The sequence below is a fragment of the Kogia breviceps genome, chromosome 2 (genome assembly GCF_026419965.1).
Source record: "Kogia breviceps isolate mKogBre1 chromosome 2, mKogBre1 haplotype 1, whole genome shotgun sequence".
Classification (NCBI taxonomy): domain Eukaryota; kingdom Metazoa; phylum Chordata; class Mammalia; order Artiodactyla; family Physeteridae; genus Kogia; species Kogia breviceps.
Window position 1 is genome coordinate 5,550,884 of NC_081311.1, and position 13,494 is coordinate 5,564,377.

The 13,494-nt window shown below is 46.8% G+C and overlaps 1 protein-coding gene across 3 annotated transcripts in view; it reads left to right on the top strand.

Moving 5' to 3' along the window:
• The first annotated feature begins 3,726 nt into the window (after positions 1–3,726).
• The window catches only part of ADAM12 (ADAM metallopeptidase domain 12), a 675,955-nt gene continuing 666,187 nt past the window's right edge, over positions 3,727–13,494 (top strand). For all 3 annotated transcript variants that reach the window (XM_059053840.2, XM_059053844.2, XM_067024332.1), the window contains exon 1: positions 3,727–4,059. In XM_059053840.2, the coding sequence (XP_058909823.1) occupies positions 3,820–4,059 (240 nt within the window). In that variant the 5' untranslated portion in view covers positions 3,727–3,819. The remainder of the gene's footprint in view (positions 4,060–13,494) is intronic.

Consider the following 13,494-nt stretch of genomic DNA (forward strand, 5'->3'; position numbering starts at 1 on the left):
GCTGGGGGCCTGGGGACAGGCAGGGGGCCGGGTCCAGCCCTCGAGGCGGCCGCGAAACTCTCCCCATCCTCGCCTCCGAGACCTCATGGGGGCGGCCGTGGTCTCCACGGGTCGTGGTTCTTGGGGCCCGGCCCCCTGTTTGGGCGGCCTGCGGGCCGGCGGGGTCCTGGGCGCCTGGCTCCCTCGGTGATGATGGCTGGGCAGGGTCTGGGGACCTGGCCCTGAGGTCGCCGCCAGCTGGGAGTGGCCTCTTCAGCCGGGCCTGGGCATTGACGGGAGGGCGCAGACTGGGTGCTGGACGAGGGCTCCCCGGGGGGGGAGGGGGTGTAACCGACCCCCGCAGGCACCCCTTCCTCTTAGCCAGGCCTGGCCCTCTGAGTGTGAAAGTCGAGCCTTGGGACCTTCCCTCCCTTGTCAGAACAGAGAATCACATTTGTTTCGGAGCGTCCTGACCTCAAGAACAAAGGATCTGACACCAACAAGTTTGCAACTAACCACGCCCCTCCCTCGCCTCTCCTCTAAAAGGACTTTGCTGAAAGCTTTCCAGGAGCCTCGGCTTTTAAAGGCATGAGCCGCCCGTCTCCTTCTGGGGCCCTGCAACAAAACTTTCTCTGCTCCAAACTCTGACGCTTTGGTATCCTTTGGCCTCACTGTGCATCGGGCACACGGACTTGCATTTGGTAACAACGTGACTGCTTTCTCTGGTGGCTGCAAAGGCTGGTTCAAGCCCAGCCCTGTCTGTGGTCAAGGGAAGAGAAAGTCAGCCTTGACGATCTTAGGAGCCTCCGTAGCCACTGCTGGCTGACACGGCCTATGACAGGCGGCTCTCCCCAGCGGCCAGCACCCCTCAGCAAACCTCTCATTGCTAGTCACAGCAGCTGGAAGGGCAGTGCACTGGCTTCTGTGTTGCCCGGGGTCCTCTGCTGTGCTGTGGTGACAGGAAAGACTTGGCCTTTCTTTCTTTTTTGAACCAGGTTTGCAGGAGTTCCTGGTTGGGAACAGATGGGTACCAGCAAAAGCTGGTTCAAATGGTCACTGTGGGGTCTCAGGAATGGCCTTCACAGCCCCCAAAGAGCCAAGTGGTGCCCTCTTCCTTTGCTGTCCTTGTTTAATTTTAATTTCTTTATTGCTTGAATTTCTTCCCTGTCTTTTTCTGGGAGCTTCCAAATCTAAGATGGTGCCCCCGTGCAGCTCCCGGGGGCATGTCCAGCATGCCTCCTGGGCATCAATCTCATTTGTGCTGTGTTTCCATGGGAACCATGACTGCCATCAGTTGGTCTTGACCTTCTCATTGACCTCCTTGGGAGAACCACAGGCAGAACCGGACAGTATTCTGTTTAAGGAAGAGGGAGCTCCATTGTGTGGTCTTGGCTTGGCATTTAATCTCTCGGGGTCTGTTGTCTTAACACTCAAATGAGAACGTTGGCCTAAATTACCTCTGAAGTCTTTTCTATCTCCTACTCGGTTTTCATTCTCGGCTTCAACATTCCCATTGCCTCCAAAGGGGCAAGTTTAACATTCCACCCTCCAGGTCCTAGCACCGCTGAGTGTGATTTGCTGAGCTCCCGCCTGCTGCAGGAAGGGTTCGGTTCTGGGCCAGGGACCGATGCTCTGTTTTCAGGAAAGTCATTTGGAATCATGTCTTCATTCAGTCTACCCCATGGCTTTCCATGTGGAGAGGGAGAACTCTTCAAGGTGCATATTTGCCAAAAGCTGAGAGGAGGCTGCCTGCAGAAGAGAGTTCTGTGTGTGGGCTCAGAGCGTAGCCTGGGGTGCTTGTCACCTGCCCCCTCCTGGCCCAAACCCCTGATCCAAGGCTTGTAATTCTCACTTCTCAATGACTGCGTTAACAGTAATAGTACCAAAACATGAAATGAAGTGAAAAGGAGTAATATCATCTGCATTTCTGAATGATTTGAAATTCAGAATCCAATAATTTTCAGCATCCTTTAAATCTCCACTATAGTAAGTCCCCTACATATGAAGGAGTTCTGTTCCGAGAGCGCGTTCGTAAGTCCAATTTGTTTGTAAGTCCAACAAAGTTAGCCTAGGTACCCAACTAACACCACTGGCTGTATAGTACTGTATTATAATAGGTTTATAATACTTTTCACACGAATAATACATAAAAAAACAAACACAAAAAAATAAAGAAAACATTTTTAATCTTACAGTACAGTACCTTGAAAAGCACAGTACAGTACCAGCTACATCCTTGCTGCTTTTACGCTTGCTTCCGGACATCCTGAGCTTGAAATAAAGATACTGTACTATTGGACTCTATACAGTACTGGACAGTAAAGTAAACAAAAGCACAACCACGTGTAGAGGATGCACACACGTGACAATGTATGCCAAGCACGTGAACTAACTTACGTGACTGGACATGGAACGCACACTTGCATTTTTGAAAGTTCGCAACTTGAAGGTTCGTATGTAGGGGACTTACTGTATACTATATGTGTAGAGAGAATGTTACTGATTCCGAGCTCCTATTGCTTGCTGCAGGACAGGCTGATAAATTGAGAAACAGCTGTTTCAGCAAGAAATAGCGACTTTATTCCAAAGAACCACCTTCCCCAAGGCAGCATTCAGGCTTCTTTTATACTAGAAGGGGAGGGGGTGTGGTTGGTTGTTGCAGATTTCTGGGTGTCAGAATCCTTCGTTCTTACAGCTGTCCACGGAGGTCTGGTCACAATGTTCCTATAAACCTCCAAGACAAATGGTAGTCTCTGTTCTGAAACTTTTTGCAACTTTTTATCTCTATATGAGTGGAAAAGTGTTACACCCGTAAAGGTCAGAGCCTGGAGAATGAGCTGTCTGTATATTTCAGGCTAGAGGCAACATTCTTAACTTGTAGCAAAAGCAAGAGAGTACAAAGGTTAAAGTAAAAGAAACAGAGCTGATACCGAGGCGGATTTGTTCTTCCCTATGAGGAGAGCTGTGTGCAGCATAATTTGGGCAGAAAAAAATGCAACTGTTCTTTGGAAATGATGCCTTATGTGACTCGATTACGTGCTATTTGCTCACCATTTGGTTCACCTGATCCTCCTAACAACGCTGTGAGCGGCAGGCATTATTATTCCAAGTTTCCTCACGGGGAAACTGAGGCTCTGGGTGGTGGGGGGATTCCCAGGGTTGGCTGGGGACCAGAGCCCTCCCCCAAGTGGCAACCAGGACATCCTACCCGAGCTCTGTGTCTCTGATGCCAGCTTGTACCCATCACTGCCTCTGTGCTCGACTTCTCTTTTTCACTTGAATGTGTTTCTTATCTTCTCCAGGGCTGAGGTCACCCTTTGTGTCAGTAGCAGTCTGTTCTTGTTCCTTTCAGTCCTGGCAAGAAAAAGCAGGAATTCTAAAAAGCGGCAGTTATCACTCCTGGTTCCTTTGTACGGCGCCCCGTGAATAATTTATTTGGATTCGAGGGGCTGGAGACGGAGAAACATATTGGACCTCGCGGTAACCAGGTGGATCCTGTGTTCAGAGCTTGAATGCAGCGGGAAAGAGAAATGTGTCTTTGAAATCAGAGAAGATTTTGAGCGACCTGAGAACACAGGTGGAAGTGCTGGAGACGGGCAGACAGCAGCAAGAAGGAGTATTTTTATAGCACATAAAGGTCACCCTCGAGGTTCCCACGTGCAAATCCTATATTCTTTGCAGCTGGGGTTCGAGAACAACTAGGTCTGGAGCTGGAAAACTCCGGGAGAGGTCGAGCCCAGGCACTTCGCGAGTGCCTCCTGCTGCACTCGATACCTGGATTAGACAAAGAAAATTGTGTTTGCCAGGCGCGCTCGCCGAAGTCACAGGATTCCGCGTATCATGCAGCAGTCTGGAATTTCTACAAAAACTCATCAGAAGGGGTATGCTGCCCGCCACGCGGAAGCGGCCGTCCACCGGACTTTTCAGATCAAAACGTTTAGTACAGGGTTGAAAAACCATGCGATGGTCATGGATTTCGTGAAGAGGAACTGGTTTCCCTCCCAGAGAAGAGCCAAAGTTTGTATCATCCATATGTGTCAAGGCCTGAAGACAGCTGAGCAGACAGCCAGCAGATACGAGGTAAGGTTGAATTTGGGCACACACCTCGTTCAGAGAAATGGAGTGTTGCTTATCAAACAGACAGGTCAGATGTTCTGTCTGGTCTGATAAATCGTCGGTTTGTAGTTTTTTCCTGAGGGATTTGGAAAAGACTTTCTCATCTCTTAATTTACTTCAGGTCTTGAGATATGAGGGGGCGGGAGCATAGTGGATAACGAATTTACAGGTGACACATGTCTGCATCCAGAACATTTAATAGTGCGCCAAACAGTTGGATAATTTGTATCCACCTTTAGAAACCGTGGTACATTTCCGGGAGTTAAATATTCTTAGCTCTGTAAATTTGCAATCATCTGTTTTTAAAAACAAATTCCTGTTTGTTTCCTGATGGGTTTTGCAGGAGAATATCTATGCCTTGCCTTGATGAAGTGAAAGTAGAGTGATTTAAGTTACACCAGTAAGAATGGGCTTTTATTTTTTTGAGGGTGAGCTCTTATTTTCAAGCAGAAATGACTTTTTGTGGGAGAAAAAGGAGAACTTGGGAGATTTGGGATGTCAAAGTGAGACAAGCACATTAGTCTGAAACATATTTGTATTCTAAAACTAGAATAAGCCAGAGGCAGTTATCCTTCAGAAGGTAAACACACATGAAATCTGATCAGTGCTTTATAGTACATGGACTAAATTATGAATGACATTGTAATTGATTCCCATATAGCTCACTTACCCATCCCTTTTGATAAATGTAACATGCAAATTGCTAATGTTTTATGGAAAGGCAACCTTTCTGAATACTTATGCTGTTATTAGGAAAGGCTTCCCATGAATGCTGGCAAAAACTCCAGGTCTTTCGTTCCTCACACTGGGCTTCCTTATTCCAGAGCAACGTCAGAACCTGTTCTGCAGGGTTCAAGGCTGGCTTCTCCCAGTGCGCGGGCCCTGGGATTGTGAATTTCCACGTTCACCACAGAGATATAAAGGCCACGGAAATAATGGTGTTAATTAAATTCAGTAATAGCTGTTCATTGGTTCATTGCCCAATCAACCAGAGCAAGAGGTGCGCAATTAGAATATAATTGAAGGAAACCAGAGATGTTATTATTCACAAGGAATTAATCAGATGGGGACAGAATTTTATCATTGTATCATTTTCACTGAGGTTATTTTTCAGTCCTCCAGAGACAGAGAAAAACTTGTTGAATTATCTCAGCTTGCATTTTTTAAAAAGTGTTCATGGCTCCATTTTAAATCCTCAATGGCAAAGAGCAGCTCTTGTGTTCCTTTTTCTTGTTTGTTTTTTTTTGGTATGCATAAAGCTTTGTTTATTCCTATAGCAACAGTGAAGGTAACAGTGTGGAAAAGTGCATCTTTGGAGGAGATTGTACAAAACATCTATTATACTGACAGTTGCAGCTACGGCATTTTTTTGTGTGACTCAACTCCCCCCCCGAGCCACATTTCCAAATACAGCCAACAATTGAGGCTGTGTGTCTGCTGCTTGAGTGTAACCTGGAGTCTAAAGGCCTTATGTTCAAGTGAGTCTGAGACCCACAGCAATCAGGCTGGTCAGCTGGACAGTCCTCACTATGTCTGTGATTTCAAAGGCGGTCCAGGCAGGGCCTGCTTCCTCCACTCAAGGGCAGGCCAAGTTTGAAAACTCAGATAGGATCTGCGCCTCGGATGCCTCTGAATTCCGAGCTCTGTTCTTTTAGTAGCAAAAACATTTCACTTTAAAATATTCCACATCCATTGAACTGTTCTTCGTGTTATTCCCACTGGGGCATGTCAGCCATTTAGGTGAGGAAACCCAGCAAGAAGGCAGCTTCCTTGCTCAGTTTCCAAGCTGAACTGACGAGAGCCCAATTAACAGCCTCTGGGTCCTGTTACACTTGGCCCAGTGACCCCTTCTCTCTCAAAGGCTCCAAGGCGTTGGTTAATCTGCCAGGGCTTTAACCATAAAGTGCCTGATGGGGTGAAAAATGAGCAAGGTCACTGCATTGAACTCTCAATGCACAAAGGTGTTAGATTAAAGAAGCTGGCTGGTTCTCCAGGGAGAGTGAGTTTGGGAGATTTGGTTTCTGTAAAAACCTTATGGATTTCAAGTCCTCCTCAGGAAGACATACAGATGTATTTGAGCTGAGTTTAAAGTCTAAGGCGGGCATTTTTCTAAAACTGTGACCTTAGTCCTGAGCTGTGTTAACGCTTTGGAGATGCTGCCTCTCATCTGGGACAGACCTAACTCTGGCCCAGGGTTGGTCCAGCCATACTCGTTCCCTTGCTTCACCTGCCCTGTAATAGGGATGAGAAGCAGATGTACTGTCACATCCGAAAGGCAGCGAAGACTGGAAGCTGGTGGTGGTGAGGGGGCCGAAGATCCTGCTCTTCATGTTTGCAAAGACTTGCTCCCTGCTGACTCCCAAATGCCCCAAACTATTAAAACCACAGCGTGTTCAGAGGCTTTCTCCTCCTGCAGACACACGCCTGATAAATTTCGGACGTCACAATAACCATAACTGGGCAAGGAGATGGCTTTTAATTTTGGTTCTGGTGGCTGTCAACATTGCAAGCACGGCCACCTTCTGAGGTTACCTGTGAAGCAGGGCGTGGACAGTTCCCCTGATGTCAGAAGGGAAGCCACGTAGAATTCAGAGATGTGCTCACATCTCCCAGAGTTGGAATGTGAGTGGGCATCTGTTAATTGATCAAGGAGACCATTCTGATGATAGGCGTGGGCTGGGGCATGCCAGCCAAGTCTCACTCATCTGTCTTCACGTAGGTGACAGTTTCTAATACGTTTAATCATTAGATGGACCAGGGAAAGTTTCTGTATTTGGTGATCACCATTTAGCCATGCTCCTCAACATTTCCCCAAACCTCTATCATTTCCATCTCCCCTTCCTACTCTCCTTTTATTTTTGGACTTGGCTGTGGTGCTCAATTCAGGCTGAATAGAAGAATCATGGCAAACTTTTATTTTTTTATACTTATCTATCTTTTTGATAACATCTACCCTCTGAGGAGTTTAGACATATGCACGCACCCATAGTACCATCACCACAATCAAGGTACTAAACATATCCATCACTGCTAAAAATTTCCTTGTGTTCTCTTGCATGTTGCTTTTTTGTTTGCTCTTTGGTGGTGAAAACACTTATCGTGAGATCTGTCTTCTTAATATATTTTGAAGTAACAGTACCACATTGTTAAGCATAGGCTCTATGTGGTATAGGAAAGCTCTAGGGCTTATTCCTCTCGCATAACTGAAGACTTACACCATCGAGTAGCAACTCCACCCTCCCCCCCTCCCCCAGCCCCTGCAACCACCATTTTATCTTCTGCTTCGATGAATGTGCTTAGTTGTTATACTTCGTATAAGTGGAGTCAATCATGCCATTTGTCCTTCTGTAACTGGTTAATTTCACTTAGCATAATGTCCTCTAGTTTCATTCATGTTGTCACAAATGGTGGGGTTTCCTTCTTTTTTAAGGCTGAATAATATTCCGGTATGTATCACATTCTCTTTATCCGTTCATCTGCTGGTGGATATTTGGGTTGTTTTCTCATGGTGACCTTTACAAACTACATATGCCTGTGGCCCAGCCAAGGCTCTTGTGACCCAGAGTAGGTGTTTGATTTTGCTGTATTCCTTTAAAGAGCATTGAACTTTGTTCTGGCAGGAGGTTACATTCCTTGAAAACACTTTGATCCTCTGAGTCTTAACTTCTTGGCAGATTTTGGTCAAGGGCAGTGCTTCTCAATCATGGGTGATTTTGCCCTTCACCCACACCCTAGAGGATACCCGGTAATGTCTGCAGACACTTTTGGTTGTGAGAACAACTCAGGAAAGATGCTACTGGTACCGACTGGGTAGAGGCCAGGGATGCTGCTAAATATCCTGCAGTGCCCAGGACAGTCCCCTGAGCCCAGAACAAAGAACTGCTCAGCCTGAAATGTCCACAGTGTGGAGGCTGAGGAACCCTGATCTCGGGCTAATTTCAGGCCCACTAATTTTTAAAATTTATTTTATTCAAGTAGAGTTGATTTACAATGTTGTGTTAATTTCTGCTGTACAAAAAAGTGATTCAGTTATACATATATATCCATCCTTTTTCATATTCTTTTCCATCGTGGTTTATCACAGAATACTGAGTATCGGTGCCTGTGCTCTACAGTAGGACCTTGTTGTTTATCCATTCTACATATAATAGCTTGCATCTGCTCACCCCAAACTCCCCTTCCAGCCCTCCCCCAGCCTCCTTCCCCCTTGGCAACCACAAGTCTGTTCTCTATGTCTGTGAGTCTGTTTCTGTTTCGTAGGTAAGTTCATTTGTGTCATATTTTAGATTCCACGTCTTAGTGATATCATGTGGTATTTGTATTTCTTTTTCTGACTTACTTCACTTAGTGTGGTAATCTCTAGGTCCATCCATGTGGCTGCAGATGGATTTGTGTTATATTTTAGATTCCACGTATAAGTGATATCATGTGGTATTTGTATTTCTTTTTCTGACTTACTTCACTTAGTGTGGTAATCTCTAGGTCCATCCATGTTGCTGTAGATGGATTTGTGTCATATTTTAGATTCCACGTATAAGTGATATCATATGGTATTTGTATTTCTTTTTCTGACTCACTTCACTTAGTATGGTAATCTCCAGGTCCATCCATGTTGCTGCAGATGGCGTTATTTTATTCTTTTTATGGCTGAGTAGTATTCCATTGTATATATGTACCACATATATATATTCATCTGTCGATGGATGTTTAGGTTGCTTCCGTGTCTTGGCTATTGTGAATAGTGCTGCTGTGAACATAAGGGTGCATATATCTTTTCGAATTACAGTTTTGTCTGGATATATGCTCAGGAGTGGAATTGCTGAATCATATGGTAACTCTATTTTTAGTTTTGTGAGGAACCTCCGTACTGTTTTCCATAGTTCAGCCCCACTATTAAGGCATTATCCTTGTGAGGACTCAACTTAATGTCCCATGTATGTGAGATTTTTCCATCAGGGCCAGTGGGAACACAGACTGGCCCTGTTTCCAGCTCTGGGTGAGGTCCTGGAAGTGTCCAACTTACTACTGTCTGGCAGTTCTTTTCCTGGTTTCAGGCAGTTTTCCCTTAAGCATGTGCAAATGAATATTTGGCCAAAGCCTGGTGGGCCCCCTGGCAGGTTGCTAGAAACTCTCTTTCCTTGCTATTCCTTGGTATTTGGCTGCACAAATTCTAGTTACCTCAGCCTCTCTGAATCCTCACCCCTGCCCTGTCCACTCAGTGAGACCCCAGGGTCTCTCGAGCGTCCGCTTCCCAATACACAGCCTGGAAACTGCTTCTAAGTGGGAACAATTGTAGTGCTCACACCTCTGGTTGCCCCTCATAGCCCCGCATTTCTTGTGCCCAGTGTCTGGAAACAGTTGCTTCATACCTTTTGTCTGGTTGCTCCATCATGGCTCGAAGTAGGTGTGTCTGTCCAAGTGGTTTTGATGTCCCACTGGAGGTGAGAAATGCCACTCTGGGCTTCGATGAATGTTTTCCAGTGGTTGAAGTGAACCCTTAGGTAGTATGAAATAAAAGCACTCAAGCTTTAAGTGCTTGGGCTTCAAGATAACTTTATTCAGGGAATAAAGAAGTCACTGAGACCAAACAGAAGGTGACACAAACATTCCCTTTCTTCTCACAATTATCAAAAGGTGCAAAACAATTTACCTATTTCCAAACCAAGCTGAAGAGTCTTCGCCAGATCAGAGTCTTCTGAGTTTCACTTTTCTTTCTGAAGACTTGGCCTCTGAGTGGTATTTTCCCTGGGATATGCTGGTGGCTCTGGCTGCAGGGAAGCACTGAGCCCTCCAGAGTCAGGACTGAGAAGAGGACATTTCACAAAGGACAATAAATATTTCAATTGGCTTTGCTGCCCAATGACCAGGTCGGAAGCCTCTGCCTCATGCGCAAGACCTGAGAGTGTACTTGGTGATCCTCCTAGAATCTCGTAGAAGCTTCAACACTCATCCATTGGCGATGGCCGGTAGCCTCTGTCCAGATGCAGGAGGAGGGAATCCAAGAGGCAAAGATGGAGCGACCGCCCTTGGGAATCAGCGCTGCCCATTTGCCACACCAGCCCCTCCCTGCTCCTGCCAGTGGGAGGCTGGCCGCCAGGCAGCGACGTCCTGAAGAGGCACAAGAGGTCAGAGGTCTGAGATGAGTTTTGATATGTCAAGAAACACACCTGGTGACTGAGGTCTCCAAATTAACCGCACTGTGAATGTCTATGAAAGATGAAGTGCAACTTGATCTGGAATATTTACAGCCAAGCCTCCTAAGACCTATCTGACATCATTTTGGCCAACTTCCATCAGGAAATGGTGCACGGGTGGGGGGACGGCATCAGCCAAACCAAGGCAGGAGAGATGGTAGATTAAAGGGGGGTGTGACCAAGACCCAGGGTACTGGATGGAGTCTTTCTGGGGTCTTGTTAGCTGAGTGACCTTGGCAAGTTTCCTGACCTCTTTGAGCCTTAGTTTCCTCATGTGTGTTCATGGGAACCATGGTGACATCTGCCTTATAGGGCTGCTGGGAGGAATCAGGGAGATGCTCTATATAAAGGCTGAGCCTCGAGCCTGGCACGGAGGCAACGTTCTGTAAAAGTGAGTCGTTGTTGGTGTTCAAGTTCCAGTGTGTCTTTTTCTGTCGTCCCCAACTTTGTCAGGATTTTTTTTTTTTTTTTTTTTTTTTGCGGTATGCGGGCCTCTCACTGTTGTGGCCTCTCCCGTTGCGGAGCACAGGCTCCGGACGCGCAGGCGCAGCGGCCATGGCTCACGGGCTTAGCTGCTCCGCGGCATGCGGGATCCTCCCGGACCAGGGCACGAACCCGTGTCTCCTGCATCGGCAGACGGACTCTCAACCACTGCGCCACCAGGGAAGCCCGTCGTCCCCAACTTTGAAGCAGAGCCATGGCATGAAGACACGGGCCCCTGGACCCAAGCGAACTGTGGCCAGTGCTTTGAGGACGCCGCCCCTGTGCCAGAAGTCCTGTTGCAACTGGGTGAACATCCCCTTCCTAGCTTCTCCTCACTGAAAGTGCCAGGCGACGGGGACTTATGACCTCCTATACCCTTGGCTCCATTCCCTGAGCAATTCAGAGGTTAGTCACTAAGTTGTCCTTGAGCTGAATGCACAGATTCTACTCAGAGCCCACCCAGTCCTGTGGTCAGCTGCAGGTTCCATCTGACAAGAGATTATTGAGAAGGTGTGTCCACACACGTCTGATTCCTGCCTGGTAGACCCAGGGTTAAGTCAGCAAGTATCAGCAGGGCATTTTTTCATGTAAGTTGTACCCTCCCTTGAAGACCTACCAGGATCTGAATGGGGCTTGTCACCTCATAAAGCATTGAGTTGCCCTCACACTTTAGTGTCCTTCAGAATCCCCTAGAGACCTTTCTAAGAATGTAGACCCCTGGGCTCCAAGAAAGGGTGGGGTCCAGAAATCTCTGGTTCTTTATTTTTTATTTTTTATTAAAAAAAAAGCTTTGAAGCTTTTAGATTTTATTTTAAGTACATTGGGAAATCATTGGAGAGTTTTAAGCAGAGGAGTGACATGTTCTCATTTTTAACATGGAATTATAGTTGATTTACAATGTTGTGTTAGTTTCAGGTGTACAGCGAAGTGATTCAGTTATGCATATATATATATATGTTCTTTTTCGTATCCTTTTCCATTATAGGTTATTATAAGATATTGAATATGGTTCCCTATATTCAATATATAGCTATGCAGTAGGGCCTTATTGTTTATCTATTTTATATATAATAGTTTGTATCTGCTGATCCCAAACTCCTAATTTATCCCCACCCCCCTTCCCCTTTGGTAACCATAAGTTTGTTTTCTATGTCTGTGAGTCTCTTTCTGTTTTGCAAATAAGTTCATTTTTTTAAGATACAGCATATAAGTGATTTCATATGATACTTGTCTTTGTCTGACTTGCTTACTTAGTATGACAGTCTCTAGGTCCATCCATATTACTGCAAGTGGCATTATCTCATCCTTTTTATGGCTAAGTACAAAAATCTCTGTTTTTAACATAAAACCCGGGTGATTCTGATACAGGTCTGAAACCTTGATCTGGAAGTTTCAGACCGATATTTTCCAACCGCATGAACCAAAGAGGAAATGACAAAGGAACCCGTGCGAATTGCCTGTGTTGAGAAAGCCGGTGTGAAGGGGCATGGCGGGGCCGGGGGTGGGGGGAGATATGATCAGAGAGCGGAGTGGCTGGACCGCTCTGTGCAAGGAGAGGTGAGATGGGGATGGAACAAAGGGGACTGTGTTGGTTGGTCCCTGAATTGCCTCATTGATCCTCACCACAGCTGTGCAAGGCACATGAGCCCTGTTTTTCCAAAGAGAAAATTCTGCGAGGCCCAGATAGATGATGCAGGCTGCACAGAGACACAGTTAGGAGCGGCAGGAGGGAGCTTCTACCTCAGTGACATCCTCCTCTGCGGTTGTGTTTCTTGCAAGGTGTTGGGGGAGAAGAGAGGGAAGCAGCCTTTGTCCTGACAGCAATAGCTGGGGACCTAGGGGACTTCAGAGCTGGTCCTAGAGAAACAAAACCATGCCAGAATCAGGTGGGAAGAGGCAGTAGAGAGCCCACTGACTCCCTCCTTCTGCCGTAGGCATCTTTCCTTCCCGTGGCTTTTTCATTAAGCACCTTCTTCTGGTTTCTAAGTCCCACATGGGTTCTCAGTGCCCTCTGTTTTTGCTGTCCCAGGCTGTCTTCCCTTTCTAGTGGAGCCGATGGACAAAAGAGGAAAGATTGGGCCGGATCATTTTATAAAAAGTATCAAGGACCTACTATGTGCCAGGAACTGTGCTTGGTGCCGGGGACACAGAGTTGCAAAAGGCAGGGTTCCGGCCCCTTCTCATCATCTGGTCGGGGAGGCAGCCAATGAATGCCAAGTCAGGGGGTCTACAGAGAGCTGTAGACCCAGAGAACTCAACGAGACTGCACAGGGGAGGAGACCTCTGGGCATGTGCTTCACGGGAGATTGAGAGTTTCCCAGGACCAGCAGGGAGGGTGAGAATGTGGGGTGAGAATGGAGAAGAGGAAGACATTTCAGCAGCTGGAATGGCAACTTCTAGGTGGTGCACAGGCAGGCAGAACCTCAACAGAACTCAGTAATCTCTAGAATTGCGGCTAGAATTCACAGGATGTAGTTCCTGAGAGGAGGGAGCCAGGCAGAGAAAGAGCTCCAGACATTTCCTTCAGGTTCCCTTGAGTCTGCAGATGAAGACCCGTCTGTGCTGTGAAACTTCACAAGGCCAAAGAGCAACTGGCAAGGGAAGAACAGTTACCGGGAAGCTCTCAGATGAACAATTCTCAGTGCTCACTTAGGGCCACGGATCGTTGAAGTTGCCCACCATCCAGAATGTAGAGACCTCATTGAATGGATGGGAAATTCAG